The following is a 15,464-nucleotide window of genomic DNA, read 5'->3' as shown; positions in this document are numbered from 1 at the left end:
AAATTATCTCATTACATTGCAATGACACCTAATAATATAAGGTGTTGATAGGAAGAGAAGAAAGGACCTACAAAGACTAAGCATGAATTGTACATTTGTAATCACTATGCAAAGGGTGAAGTATCTAATTTCAGATTTAGTTGTATTAGAATTGTGCTCACATGCCTAAAACCACATCATAACGTTTCACTGATAGAAAAAATGTAATTATTTTTTTATTAGGTATTTTCTTATTTTACATTTCAAATGCTATCCCAAAAGTCACCCATACCCCCCCCCCCACTCCCCTACCCACCCACTCCCACTTCTTGGCCCTGGCGTTCCCCTGTACTGAGGCATATAAAGTTTTCAAGACCAAGGGGTCTCTCCTCCCAATGATGGCCAACTAGGCCATCTTCTGATACATATGCAGCTAGAAACACGAGCTCTGGGGTACTGGTTAGTTCCACTAATAGGGTTGCAGACCCCTATATGTCCTTGGGTACTTTCTATAGCTCCTCCATTGGGGGCCCTGTGTTCCATCCAATAGCTGACTGTGAGCATCCACTTCTGTTTGCTAGGCCCTGGTATAGCCTCACAAGATAGAGGTATATCAGGGTCCTTTCAGCAAAATCTTGCTGGTGTATGCAATTGGATCTGTGTTTGGAGGCTGATTATGGGTGCGGCAGTCTCTAGATGGTCCATCCTTTCCTGTCAGCTCCAAATTTTGTCTCTCTTACTCCTTCCATGGGTGTTTTGTTCCCAATTCTAAGAAGGATCAAAGTGACCACACTTTGGTCTTCGTTCTTCTTGAGTTTCATGTGTTTTCCAAATTGTATCTTCGGTATTCTAAGATTATGGGCTAATATCCACTTATCAGTGAGTACATATATTGTGAGTTCTTTTGTGATTGGGTTACCTCACTCAGGATGATACCCTCCAGGTCCATCCATTTGCCTAGGAATTTCATAAATTCATTGACTTATTTTTTTTATTTTTTGCAATTATTTGGGAAAGAAAATTTTACTAACACTCTTACTAGTCCTTAAGTAATGACTTTAAAATGTGTGCCTGCTGTGGACAAAAAATTCATAAAGACACAATTAATGTATCATAAAGTTATAGAAATAATGATTTATGAGATAGTACCCTAGAATAGTTTAAACAATCCTATAATATGTCTCAAATAAATAACAATTTTCAAGTAAATAGTGACATTAATGTATTTAATTTTTGCTATAAATATATTTGAATATTATGTAGCAAGCCACATACTATGGTGAATAGTAGTGTTCTCCTATTTTAGCTAGATGTTTCTTTTCTCTATTGCTAAGCAGTTGCAAGTTATCCATATTAGAACACAGTATATAATTAAAATCGGTGTGTGTGTGTGTGTGTGTGTGTGTGTGCATGTATGTATATGTACAATTGTTCTACATTTTGACACTTTTTCGTTAATTACTTTATGGATATGCCCTGAATTGTTTTATTAAAATTAACATTGATTGAACATTTTGTTGCTTTGCTGAGTTTATGAAGATAAAATAATTAACAGTATAAAATGTATCTGAATATATCCCAGTTTCTTGTTATCCAACTAAAAAGAATTACCAAAGCACAAACAGAAAAGATCACACCTGTAGGAATATCATACTATAAAGAAAAGCGTCAAATCAGGTTTCAGCATGCTGCTGCAGTTCTGAGAGATCCTCTACGTTCAACATAACCTCACAGATGTGTCTCCCTATTATTTCTTGTCATTAAATATATCAGTGGCTTGATGTCTAAAGAGCACAGACCATTATATAAGTTCCTATCGGAGAACAAGAAACAGGGGCTGTGGAGCAGTGTACAGGCAGTAGTCTCAACCTTCTTAATGCTGTGTCCCTTTAATTTAGTTCATCATGTCATGGTGACCTCCAACCATACATTTTTTTTGTTACTACTTTATAACTGTTATGAGTCATAAAATAAATACCTGATATACAAGACATTTGATATGTGACTTCTAGTGGTGTTGTAATCCACTGGTTGCAAACCACTACAGTAGACTGCTTGCCACAAAAGCATAAGAGCCTGTGTGTACCTGCTTGCAATTCACAGGTGAATACAGGCAGATCCCAATGATGGCTGTCCTAATTAGCAAGCTCCTTGGTAGATAATTCCTGAGAAATGACACCCAATCCAGACTTCTGATCTCCATACACATGAGTACAGACATACACATGTATTAACACACATTACCATGAATGCACACATACACATATAAAAAATAAAAGAGAAAAACAGGAATGTTCTTGTCTTTATATAATTATGTCTAAACAAGAGTAGGATTGTAGTATCATGACAAATATCCTTAAGTTAAACCTCAAAAACAAAACATGGACTTTACTTCCTGATGAGACACCAATATCATGTGCTTGTTATTAATTAAATTCTATTGTAATTTTATTTTTGTGTAGGCCTTGACATGTGTGATTCTTTTTTTTTTTTTTAGTAATTTAGGCTCGAATAATATTTGTTTTATTTGACCATGAAAGTAGAGAATGTGACCGTTGTTCACACACTGATCATCCTATTCTCTGTCTTTGAGTAAAGACCCCTTTAAGTAATAAATCATTGTATATGGACATGGCAAATGATCACAATCAACAACAAATGATCGTGAAATATATAAAAAATTCATACTCGGCATTTAGTAACATGAGAATATTATGCATAATTTTCCATGAATTGAAAAAATATAAAGTAGTTGATTAAAACTTTTATGTCTGTATGGCCAAATGTTATTCTGCTTCAGAAGCAAATTACAGGTTTGAGGATGGAAATATAGGTCATTGTAGTTTCATAGCCTTCCTTCATTTCATATCATACATCATAATTAATAAGTCATATGGGGTAGCAAAGCATTTTGCCCTATATTATTCCTTTGGCATATTCTGAGTTAGTTATTCAGAAAGATGGCAGATTTCTGCAGACATAGACATGACCCTAGGAAAATCTTGTAGTAAGAATAAGCTTATATCTATCTACATTAATAAATAGCAGATGTAGGCTGTTCTCACTGGTAGACCCCATGTGTCTATAGGAATTCTTTTCACAGACTCAGGATCTGACACCTGGTTTGGGAAGGGATTAGCACAGGCAGTCATCAGTTGACTTTTACACATAATAGATCATCAACTACATAATAGAGTAATGACTACTCTACATTTCCCCTCTCAGCCTAGCATACCACATTGCAACATATTTGCCAGGACTATAGAACCCTTGTTCTTTTGCAGTCAACCTGCTATTTCAGCTTCAGCTCCCAGGGCCTCCTTTGAGCTTCCTTCTTCATGTATGACTGACATGCTTAAACACATGATAATTTTGTTTTCTGCTAATCTATTGCCATTTTTCTATCCATGGACCAAATTTTAAGAAAACTTCAAAGTGAAAAGGAAACATTTTCAAACATTCCCTCACAGTACTTCCTAAGTTTCTTATCATCATTTGATGTTTGAGACACAACAAATGGTCAGAAATTTTCCTTGCTTTCAAGGAACTCATAAGCTGCTTGTGCAAACCAGGCACACACAAAGAACCATCAACACAACATGTATCAGAATCGATTTTGTAGGAATGGAATGGGGTCAAGTCCCCATTGACACAAACTATAAAGAAGTCAATAACAGAAGATGCCAAGCTTCAAAGCTACTATATTATGTTACTCAGACAGCTGGCTAGGGTATAGGTGAAGGGGAAAACAAAAAGCAGTCAGGACTATATGCCAGCCTAAGCAATCCTCTAGATTTGCTAGCTGTAATCCTGAAATAAATAGCTTCTTACCTTTTGGACATATTCAACTGGTCCAGCTGAGTTTATGCTACTCTTGGGAGACTCAAATATACTTCTCAGCTCATCTAGGGCAATGGAAAAGCGTTCAATCCTGCGCCGGCCAGTCAGGGAATCCTCCTTCAGTACTTCAGGCTGTCCACAGTCTTTGAGTTTGTCATTCTGGTCCTCAGGAACTCCATCTTCAGGCTCTCCACACAATACCTCTTCCTTTTTGCAGCAAGGCAGACTTGGTGCCTCTGGAGGGTCAAGTGTTGAAAGTGCCTCTCCTTCAGGTTCAAGCAAGTTGCTTTCCTTAAGCTGGAAGAGCTTGCACCGGCTGCCTCCAGGATAGCTCTCATTTCTGTGATAGTCACTAGATTCCCATTTCTGCCTCAGGCGACTCAGTGACCCCTTCTGTATGGGGAAGGTAGATGGCTCCAGATTGTCCTGAAATATCAAAAATTCTTTCATTATAAGTTTGCTATAAGCCCAGATACCAGTTGTGTTCAAATACATCTTTTCAAGACTTGGTGGCACTAAGCCATGACAGTTAATCACAGTTCACACAGATTGAGAGGAATAGCTAACATAGACATGGCCAGGTGACACTAAAGACACAAGAATAAGAGCCTGGAGAGATGGCTCAACTGTTAAGAGCACTGATTGCTCTCCCAGAGGTCCTGAGTTCAATTCCCAGCAATCACATACAGGGTTGCAACCACCTGCAATGGGATGCAATGCCCACTTAGTGTGTGTGTGTGTGTGTGTGTGTGTGTGTGTGTGTGTGTGTGTGTGTGTGTGTGTGTGTGTGAAGACAGCTCCAGGTAAAACAAGAGTAAGACTAGGAAGACAAGATTTCCTTCCTATTACTCCTATGCAAAATCAGCCTTGTAAATTCATTGTTGAATAATTTTTGAGAAAAGGGTCATTTATGAAAGAGGCAATGGAGCAGAAGGGGATGTTTCCCATGTGTAATGGTATAATATTTCTTTTCAGTTATTGGGTTTTGTAAACCTCCTACTTCAGAAGCAATGGACCAATAGCTTATTGTTATTAAACCTTAGGTGTAAGGAAAACACTTAGATAATTGCTTTATATGTGTATCAATTTTGTTCCCCTGAATTATCATGCACAAATTACTTGTTACTATAATTAGTGGGTTGTATATATAGAATATGTATTGAATAATTTGCCCAGGTCCTCAGTGGCCAAGCCTGAATTTGAAATTTGTCTGTGTAATTCCAGAATCTGCTTCTTATACCACTGAGGTTTAATGTCACTTCTGTGCTATTAAGTGCCTTATTGTGAAGCTCATTTGAACAGGACTTTGTTTCAGAGTTTTATGGTGACTAGAAAAAAATTCAAATGGAAAAATATATTCTTACCATAAAACATATGGGCTCTCACTCACATGTAGAAGGAGATAAATTCTGGTCAGCAAAAGTTACAACCTACCATGAATTCTGTCATTTCAATATAAATAGCTCTTTTTTTCCAAACTAGATTCTGCATTGCAAATTTAGAGCTTTTAAAAATAAATTTTTCTCTTGAAAGATCTTGCATTTTCCAGTAAAAGTGTCAGCAAAGTAGTGTACAATACCATTTAGAGTAAGCTTTGGAAGTATCTCAAAAAGCCATCTAATTTAATGGCTATGGATTTCTTGGATGTTGCTCTCATTTTGGAAAATACTTAATGTATGATACTAACTGTACATATTAGATTAATAAATGTATATAGAAGAAACTAACTCTGTTTTCATTAAGTAATATAGTCTGTTACTATTTTAAGAGCGTGGTAATAGTTTGTTTTGCATTCCTCCATATGAAACAAAGTTTGTGAGGCACTGAATGGATTTAAGGATGAGCTTGTGATTCCGGCACTACTTTATAGCTTGATACATACAGCAGAAATCCATTTCCAAGGCAGGATTCACTAGCTTTGTGACCTTAAAAAGCCTCATTGGATAAATACGATTATGTTTATAAAACATCAAATGCCATGATTCAGCTTTCTTTGGCCAAATGTTTTCCATCTCTCCCTACCTCCTACTCTCTCCAGCCTGTGGTATACAGTGCTCATGTTTAATTTCAACAAGGTCAACATTATGATTTATGATGATGATGATGTTCACTTTTATATAGAGTTTCCATAGATAATTATGATGTACTAAATATTATGAATTAATTACTTTGCATGTTTTTGTCACAACACAGTAAACATTTGAGGAGATAGATATGTATACTTTGAATTGTAAAATCAGTATACACGCAACACAACAGGGTAGCTCAAGAACAGGTATTTTATATTATGTTGCTTATATTTAATTGACCACCTCTAGAAAACTGTGTGTTATATTCCTCAATTGAGTTATTAAATCCTGTCACTAACTCTCACCCTACAATTTGGAAAAACATCGTTTAATTACTAAAATATTTACATTGCTTATGAGTATCCTAGACTTCAATGTTGGGGAAAAAAGAGATGTTTAAAGACCCAAATTCTTAGATGAAAACAGATTGGAAATTTTGGCTACAAAAATATCACTAATTAATATATTTGTGTTAGTCACTACTGAATGTCTTTATACAACAGTGGAACCATGCAAGATTTGAATATCTGCCTAAGAAGCTAACCAGCAAATGACAAGACTTCTACCAACAAGATCTTCTAATTTGTGTCTCGTTTGTAAATAAATAAGCAATAAAAAGCATTTTATTAACACAGTTTTGGGAGACAGTGTCACAACTGGTAGAAGTAAACATATCTGGGCACTTAATATAATGATTATTTCTGATTCATACATGCACAGTTAAAAAAGATGAGTAAGAAAACAACAAAAAATAAAGAAATGTCCAAGAAGAAAACAAACCAACAAGCCATAGAAGAAATCTACCTTCTCCTATAGAAAACAGGTTCCAATGATTCAAATTTACTTGATCATCTAGTTCTGCATCAGGATAGAAGACACCCACACCCTTTAATTTCTCCCAGTGAGCATACTTACAGACCCATGGAATTGTATGTAAAACAAGTGTAAGAATCTTTCAAAGTGAGGAGATGGAATAGTTCCTAGGCAGCCACAAAGCTGAGGAAAAATATGACTGTAGATTTCCAAGATTTTCTTTTCTTCACCTATCTAGCATTGCTTTGTTAGAAGCATCAATAATGTAAAAGGAGAACATCAAGAACATTTCACATACAAAAAGCACACTCTTTGCAATGACAAAAATCAAAAGAAATTACGAAAACAGAAATCTAAATAAAAGAAATATATATCATGTGTGACTACTTAGCCCATGGCTAATGATTAGCAAATTGTACAACTAATTTGCCCAACCTTCATCAATATTCAGGGGGTGGGTCCTACATTTTAACTCTTTCTTTGCTCTTCTTATATGTTTAAATTCAGAGAATACAAGGAGGGCAAGAACTGCTTTAAACATTAATCCTGATATGTCTGCCATTAACTTTCTCTTGAGCATTTCATGCATGTGTATGAAAGATTCTGATAACTTCCCTTTGCTTATCTCGAATCTTCCATCCATCCCTATCCAACTCCTCTTGACAGTTCCTTCTCTAGACTCATATCCTTGGATGGATTTAGAACTTATTTTGTTTAACAAGGCTATTCGTGTGACAACTGTATTGGCACTGTTCACTGGAGAATTGTAGTCACTGGTGCGTGTATTCAGGAGGCAATGACTCACCCTCTCCTTGAATCAGTTACTAACCAGTAGTTTAAAAGTGAGCCCCAGGGACTACTGATCACCTTCTCCACCCATGCCAGAGTACTGTTGGGCCCATCCTTGTGTAGATTCAGTGCAGACATCCTTAGTTGTGAGAGGTTAGGTTTGTAATGGCTGTGGTTTCCCCAGAAGAGAAATATTTCACAACATTTCTCCCTGTCTTAAGCTCTTGTGTCCTTTGTTCCATTCTGTACAGGTACCTGCATGTTCCTATTCTTTGCTGCTCTATTCACAATAGTTAGGAAATGGAGCAGAATATTTGTGCATTGGCCATAGAAAGGATAATGAAAACTGATTTAATGAAAATATAAACATAATGAAATTTTATTCAGCTGTAGAAATGAAATTATTTAATTTTAAGGTAAGTAATTGGAGATAGAAAAAATTATATTGAGTTTGGTAACATGGCATAGATAAATGTTGCATGTTCTGCTTCAATATGGATCCTACATTTGAATCTGTAGTTCTGTGTTGCTTTTAGAGAGCCAGGAAACTAATAAACCAATAAACTAGAAGGTGCATAATGGGTGGAGGATGCTTTAAGCCATGGGAGTATTAGAATGTGGCCAAATGGAAGTAGATAATGGGAGTAAGGGGAGAACTGTGGATGAAATATTTAAGAAGAAAGCAGGGCATAGCAGAACCAGGAAGAGGAGTGTTGTTGAGGCAAAAGGGGAATGAATAAGTCATTTGGAAGCCTATTATTTTATACCAAATAAAGGAATATCATTTGTCAATTTTCTTTTTAAAAGAAATGAGTTTGAAGAGAGATTCCATACAAGGCTGGGAAAAGCTGCCAATGTGTGGGTGACAATAAATAATGACTCTTATACCAGGATGGCTCCTTCTGAGTTAGTTATTGGACAAAGAGGCATCAGAATCTCACCAAACAGCAAAGGCCATTCCTCTTGGTTACCCAGCAAACCTAGGCAGTAAGCCACACTGCAGAAGACAGCTACAGCCTGGTTGTTCAATAAGAGAAATCAAGTTGGCACTGAACTGTAAACTGTCTTGCTACCTGGGAACTTTCCTGGTTCTGGAAGGTGCTATGCAGGGTGCTGAGACAAAGTGGCATCAGAGGTCTTCAACAGCTACAAATCCTATGAACTAAGAGGCCAATATAGCAAGAGGAACAAATCTTCATCAAACTCTTCTGAGAAGGTCATTCTTACTTTTTGCTTCACCCCAGGGGCAGGAGGGAACAAACATTTCTCCATTCCTTATTTACTTCGTAGGACACATCTCCACACCCATCACTCAATGGTAATGAAGGCTCTCTTCTCTTGGAGCTATCACATAGAAAAGAGTAAAAATGTGTTTCCTGTGCTCAGTTATACAGGCATGCAAATGATCAACAGTGGGGATTTTGAATCCTTGCCATGATGCTTAACAGTAATTGGGCACTCCTCTAGGGATTATAAGGAGCCTGGCTTTCATCCTTGGCAGTTAAGAGAAAAAAAACAGATCTGTAGCTTACTTTGTCAGAAGCTACATAAGCTATTGGTTCTGAAGGCCTTTTGTCTAGACAGATAGTCCAACTCCAATCACCAAATGCCAATTTCATGTTCTACCTGTAGTCTAACCCATAGCTACCATCTTCATATCCATATACTATATATACATATACATATACATATATATATACACACACATATATATTCCTTTATCCTGATGATTAACATTTTATTAATTTTTCACACTTAGCTTACTTCATGACATCTATTTCCCAATTGAATATAGACTACCACAATGCTCTTGCTAAATAAGAGATGTTTGTTCTCTAGTTTCAACAGCAGGTCATGATGACCTTTGTTGCCGGACTTGTCAATAATAATTCATGAGATTGCTCTCTTATTGCTGATTGTGCTCAAGTGCAAAGTGGAATTAAGAAAATTCTTCAGTACTACAAAGGGCAGCATGTCTCACGTTTGCTCTGCTGGACACTGGTATTAAATATTATTATTCAGAAAACAATGTGGAAAAGATTACATGAAAAAAGGAGTCTAAGACACTTAACATAACCATCTTAGAAAATTATAAGGCACACATCCTTGCAAAGTGCTGTGATAAGTCCTTCAAAATATAAAAAGTCTAAGTAATTCAAAGTTGTTCTAAAGTTATTAGGCCAGATATCTCTGAAATGAATTCTCCATTGAATTCTCAAATGCTATCTTCTATCAGAGTTATTTTTGATAAATATTGATGGAAATAAAAAGTCACTAATTATAAAAAGCAATTCCAGTTAGCTATTATGCGTGTGCATATAGTATATGTTACGTATTAAACCAAATATATATTATTCATTTTACTTAGTTATGACAATAGCAAGGTCTGATTAAAAAAAACTGTTAATCATTATTATGTTCAACAATTTTAGGTATTTTATTAACATCTAGGCATTCTTAAAGATCACATTGTAAATTGTAACTTATTCATTTTATATATATATATATATATATATATATATATATATATATATATATATATATATATATTATACACACACACACATGTAAGAATTAGGTAGAATGCTCTTTTGTGAAAGCAGCCAGCTACTTATACGTTTCCTCTGTGTTCTGGTACACATAAAGATTTATATGATTTTCTTCTCTTCAGCCACTGGCATTGTGCTGATTGTTATGAGCCCTGCTTGTCATTTTATGGACAGCCCCATGAACAATGATCAAGAAGAACCCTAGTTCAGTTTGTGGATTTACATTGTCTTTGTCAAGTGTGTCTTCACCTAATTACCCTTTAATAAATTGAGTCATTGACCCTGAGGAGAAGCCAATATGGTATCAAAATAGAAACATCCATGAGTTAACATGACTTAGGTTCCTATAGTAGTATAAATATGTGCTCTTTAGCATATCACATAAAGCCTATAAAATATTTTGATTCTAAGTAAATGAACCCTGTAGCTTTCTTCTGTCCCACCTCTCTTTGTGCCTTTATCTCTTAAAAATGTTTGTTTATTTTAAGTTTATAGCTGCTTGCCTGCATGTAACATGAGCACAATGTGCCTGTTGCTCCTTGCGGCCAGATGAGGGCATAGGATTTCGTTAAACCATCTCTGTCTCCCCATCTTCTGGCCTCTTTTAGATACGCTTCTGGTTTTAGTTCAAAATATGACCCATTTAGAGAAACACTTCGGATTCCCCGATGCTTTCCGAGGTCACTACTTAATCTTCACTACAGTGTAGTCTTCATTGGATAGACAATGACAGTTGTGCTTTAACACATGTTTAGGTTTCTGTTTTATTAGTTCACTAACATTCAAAGTTATGAATACAAGGATCATGTCAGTTTCTATCTAGAAACTTTCCTTTGGCCTGAAACGCAGTGTCTGGAATGAAGTTGGAACTCAGGTAGATGTTTAAATAGATAAGTGCTCTAATGCTACACAAGTTATCAACATTATAGAGAAGGATTTCTTATGCTAGACTGAAGGTGTGAAACAATAGTCTCTTGTAATTAATTTAAACTCAGGAGATTTTTGGAGAGTCCAGATTAAATGCATTTCTAATAAGCATCTGATGGGACTGTAAGAATGTTGTTTTGGAATGTAGGCTTTAAGAAGCATGAAAATGATAGTGATGACTCATATTAATGTACAGAGATATAATCTGTCAACATTTGGGAAATACATGTGAGCTGGCATTCACATTAGTATTCCAAATACTGCATGTCATGTTGCTGCCAAGTGATTGATTGTCTTATGAGAAAGAGCACAGGTCTGCAGAGGGAAAATTTTTAACTAAGAAAAGGGTTTTGCCTTCAACCAAAACGGCAGCTAGTAAAGACTAGATTCTTTCTGATAGTTTACACCTTGTAATATATGTAATTTAAGGATTATCTCTTGGCTTGATTTTGATGCTGCACTTATTTTTAATCAAAACGTTTCTAGCAGGCTTGAGACCCATTGCATGAAACAAAGACAAGAATGCCCCTGTTTGCCATTTTGTATAGAAAACAAATCAAGTTTTTGAATAAATAAAAATTATCAAGTGCTTTTCCTAACCACTTAATCTCCTAAAGTCAAATTCTAAACAACCTCCGTAGGTACTCTCATACAGTTGATTTACTAAAACTTCTTTCGCATCCTAACTTATATGTCATGTATCTAAGGACTCACTTTTGTTTAATTTTTTTTCCATTAATACCAAGTTGACAAGTTGAAAGCATAGTTATTTAAACATATTTTAAAATCTCAGAAATATATGATTATATTATACTGTTATGTTTTTAAAAGCATGATTAATGTTAACAATAGCACAATCTTGGGGCTAGAGAGAAGACTCAGTGTTTAAGTGTCCATGTTACTCTTCCTGACTACCTAATTTCTGTTTTCAACACTGCATATGGAGCATCTCACAACGACCTCTAACTTCAGTCCCAGGAGATATGATGCTCTCTCTGGCATCTGCAAGTTCCCATGTGTACATAAATATGAAAAACAAAATTTTCAATGTCAAAAGTGTCAAAGTCCTAAACATTTGTTAGTTTTCTACCTAAAATAAGAATACAAACACCAAAGTGCAAGTTTAGTGCAAGATGTTCCTTCATATAAGCAAATTCATCTTATGGATCTTTACAATCATTAATCAAAGAAAGAATTGCTAAGGTTCAGCTGATGGGGTCAATTCATAAACTATGTCCTAAGCATTCAATGAGTCACGAGGCCTGCAGAATATTCAGAGGACTCTAGCTCAATTCTGAGCACTCAGAAGAGTTGAGTCACAATTACCCATAATTCTAGCTCTGAAGAAATCAAACACTGTTTTCTGGCCTCTGTGGTTACCTGCATGCCTCTGGAATATACAAAAGATGCGCATGCGCACACACACAAACACACACACACACACATACACATGCTCATATACACACACACACACACTCTCTCTCTCACACACACATGTGCACACATACATACACCTGTTAGTACATACAAATAAAAATAGAATAGTGTATAAAGAATTTTTGAGGCCATTAGAAATATTAATTGTATAAACAACACAGGCATATTGAACTAAATGTGTGGATATCATTAGAGGAAAAATGCTTACAAAGAAATGTATTTCACTATTTCAGAACATATGAATATGTTTAAGAACTGGAAGTGTTTTAAAAAATAATACGGTGTTTGCCATTTGGATTTAAGGTAGTTTATTTTCCTGTACCCACCCCCAAAATACATAAATACTCTCACCAGTAGCATTGATTTAAACTGTTTTCTTATGTGGGGAGAAAAGAAATATAAAAATTATTTATTTTCCAGCGTATTTTTAAATTTCCCACTAGTCACTCTAGTATTTATAGCATCAGATTCCAATATTCTCATTTTTCATTAAGCAGAGAATGGCCACTGAAGGTAACTTAAGACCCAGAGTCAGTTTACTGTAGTCAAGTCTGTGTTAAGTTACAGTGCTAGCAAGCTCTCTGGAACCACCATAGGCGGCTGCTTCTCCTTCTGATGGCAATGAATATATTCATTCATGTTGCTTCTATGAAATGGTACCTGCATCTGCTGGCAAGTGATGCAAGTTTTGTTGCTCTTAGAAGGTGGCAGTCTGCGCTTACACCAGGAAAGAATGCAGGGTAGAGTTTAAGGAACCTGGAGACTGTCACATGTCTGTGATGGGCACCCAGGAGATTAGCCTTTGCTGAAATTCACAGGCAGCCACACTAGGGAGGCTGTCAAACTCTGTTTCCCTCTCTGCAGCAGTTTAAAGTTGGCTTTGAAATAGAGCATGCTGCAGTGTTGGGATTGCATGTCTGGGCTGTTTATAGTATAATTTCGATTAGAAATCGATTTTTGTTTTTCATGAAATAACAAGAAATGCCTCTCTTAATTCTCATTGTTCTCACTGGTTTCCCTCCTTTCCCAACACACATAGATCAGAGCATATCTCAATAAGCCCTTTAAATATTACTATAATTTTATTTTTCAGAGATTTAATTTACCAACTTTCTTAAAATAAAAATCTCAATGCCCATTACAATGTGGGAACATTTTATTGAAGTAAAAGATCTGTCAACTTGAGAATCGACATCAGAGTGAAAAGAAGGCTGTCCTTGAGTAGATCTTTCCTACTTTGATAACTGTAACTATGTTATCTGCAAGAGAAAAATATTTTTTTGCAGAATAACTCTGACCTCTTTTAAAATGATAACTAATGGTCCTAAGCAGTGACAGCTTGTAAGAAGATGGTGAGGCACATTGGCATCAGCAAGCTGCCATTTCAGACTACAAAACGAGAGGTTTCCAAGAACCTGCAAAATTTATGTTGTCATTAAGCCACACTCTCTGCCAACAAAAGCTGCAGTCTCACAAATGCAGGAAGCAAGCAGGGCTTATGGAAGTACATCAGCCCAGCAAGGCTAGATTACCAAACACTAATCCTCTCAGCTTAGCTTAAATTGCCTTTTGTTGTTGTGTTTGCATTTATTATTATCAGGCATTCAGTATTTTATTGTGATTGAGAAATATTCACAGATAGCAGCATTTTGCTTTACAAAGAAAAGAATTCCAAAGACAACCCTTAAGAACAATGTTCATAAAACAAATGAGCTGATCTTTTAAGAGGAAAAACTTTTATGAATTTCGGCAGACAGTTGCTGAGCATTTACTTGACAAGAATGTGAGAGAATTGAGTTAAGAGGTTCAAGGACATTTCCGATATTAAAAAAAAAAAAGAATTAAATATTTAAATTTTGGAAGATAGCTACTGAGCATTTTACCTGACAAGAATGTGAGAGAAATGACTTAATAGTTTCAAGGACATTTCCAATATTTAAGAAAAATGAATTAAATATTTAAAACTAATATTGTAAATTCTACCTGTTTTTCTGACTCTTCTAAGTTCAGCAAGACAGATATTAGGAGTTCTTTTTTCCCCCCTGCTAAAAGTACCAGCACATTATTCATTTACCTCTAATAAGGTGCATGCATAATTCATGCACATGAAGGAAAAGACAGGAACAGTGCATTTGTTTATTTTACTTTCTTTTATCTCCTCATTCACATTTATTAAGGGAATTGGCTAAGGCACCTTGCTACAACAAATCATTAAAAGAATTTATGGAGTAATATTTATAATAAGCTTATCTTACCGCCATGTCCTTCTCTGTCAAGTTTCAGTCCAATGACTCAGGTACCACAGTCACGTATCCATGAAAGAAAACAAAAATGCACAAATTTAACAGTTCTTTAACCCACTGATGTCATCCAACTAATGGACATCAGGCATGATGGACATACGTCGGTAGATAGCAGTTACAAGACACCAAATCTGTCATAGGCAGCCCTGGGAGCTACATTATTTAGTAAGTCATGGAAGAGAGAAGTGTGCCCTGGACCATAACCCCTGCTTGCACTGGATGCTCAGCTTACACACTTACCAGGTGAAGGCTGATTGAAGCAGCTTTTGTTTCTAAACGCTGCACAACAGAACCAATCACCAGTACAACGACCCGTTTGTGGATAATTCATATTTAACAAAATAAGATATTTGTTAAATGCTACCTAGGTGATTCAAGCAGGATGATCACATAATTAATAATAATAATAACAATAATAGTAATAGTAATAATAGTAACTTTAAATTAGGGCAAAACTGATGTCTTATCACATGTAGAGCTTTTATCACACTGACTTAGAGAGCACGTCTACTGGGAAATAATTCAAGATTGCTTTTAGGGTTTTAAGCATGATTCTCAAGGTCAGTGATACAAAAGATTACCATATTTTAGAGAGTGATGTGGAAATCTACCTAAAGAAAACAGGATAAATTCCAATTTAAAGTATTTGAAGTCTAGTGAGATGCCTTGTTCTTAACTGGACACAGCATCAAGTGATATGTCAGCTACAGATTCCCATTCTCCACCTGGTGAATTTCAGATCCAACAGGTTGAGAATG

General features: G+C 35.8%; 1 protein-coding gene across 1 annotated transcript; it reads right to left on the bottom strand.

The window, feature by feature from the left end:
• Positions 1-2,475: 2,475 nt before the first annotated feature.
• Positions 2,476-14,854, bottom strand: Gm1322 (predicted gene 1322). The gene is made up of 2 exons (NM_001033477.3): positions 14,659-14,854; positions 2,476-4,245 (listed from the first exon to the last, which is right to left on the bottom strand). Exons 1-2 carry the CDS (start codon positions 14,662-14,664, stop codon positions 3,778-3,780), a joined length of 474 nt encoding a protein of 157 aa, NP_001028649.2. The 5' UTR covers positions 14,665-14,854; the 3' UTR covers positions 2,476-3,777.
• Positions 14,855-15,464: the final 610 nt, after the last annotated feature.

This window comes from Mus musculus, chromosome 2 (assembly GCF_000001635.26).
Source record: "Mus musculus strain C57BL/6J chromosome 2, GRCm38.p6 C57BL/6J".
Taxonomy (NCBI): Eukaryota; Metazoa; Chordata; class Mammalia; order Rodentia; family Muridae; genus Mus; species Mus musculus.
The sequence above is the reverse complement of the archived record's forward strand: the minus strand, read 5'-3'. Positions and strand labels throughout refer to the sequence as shown.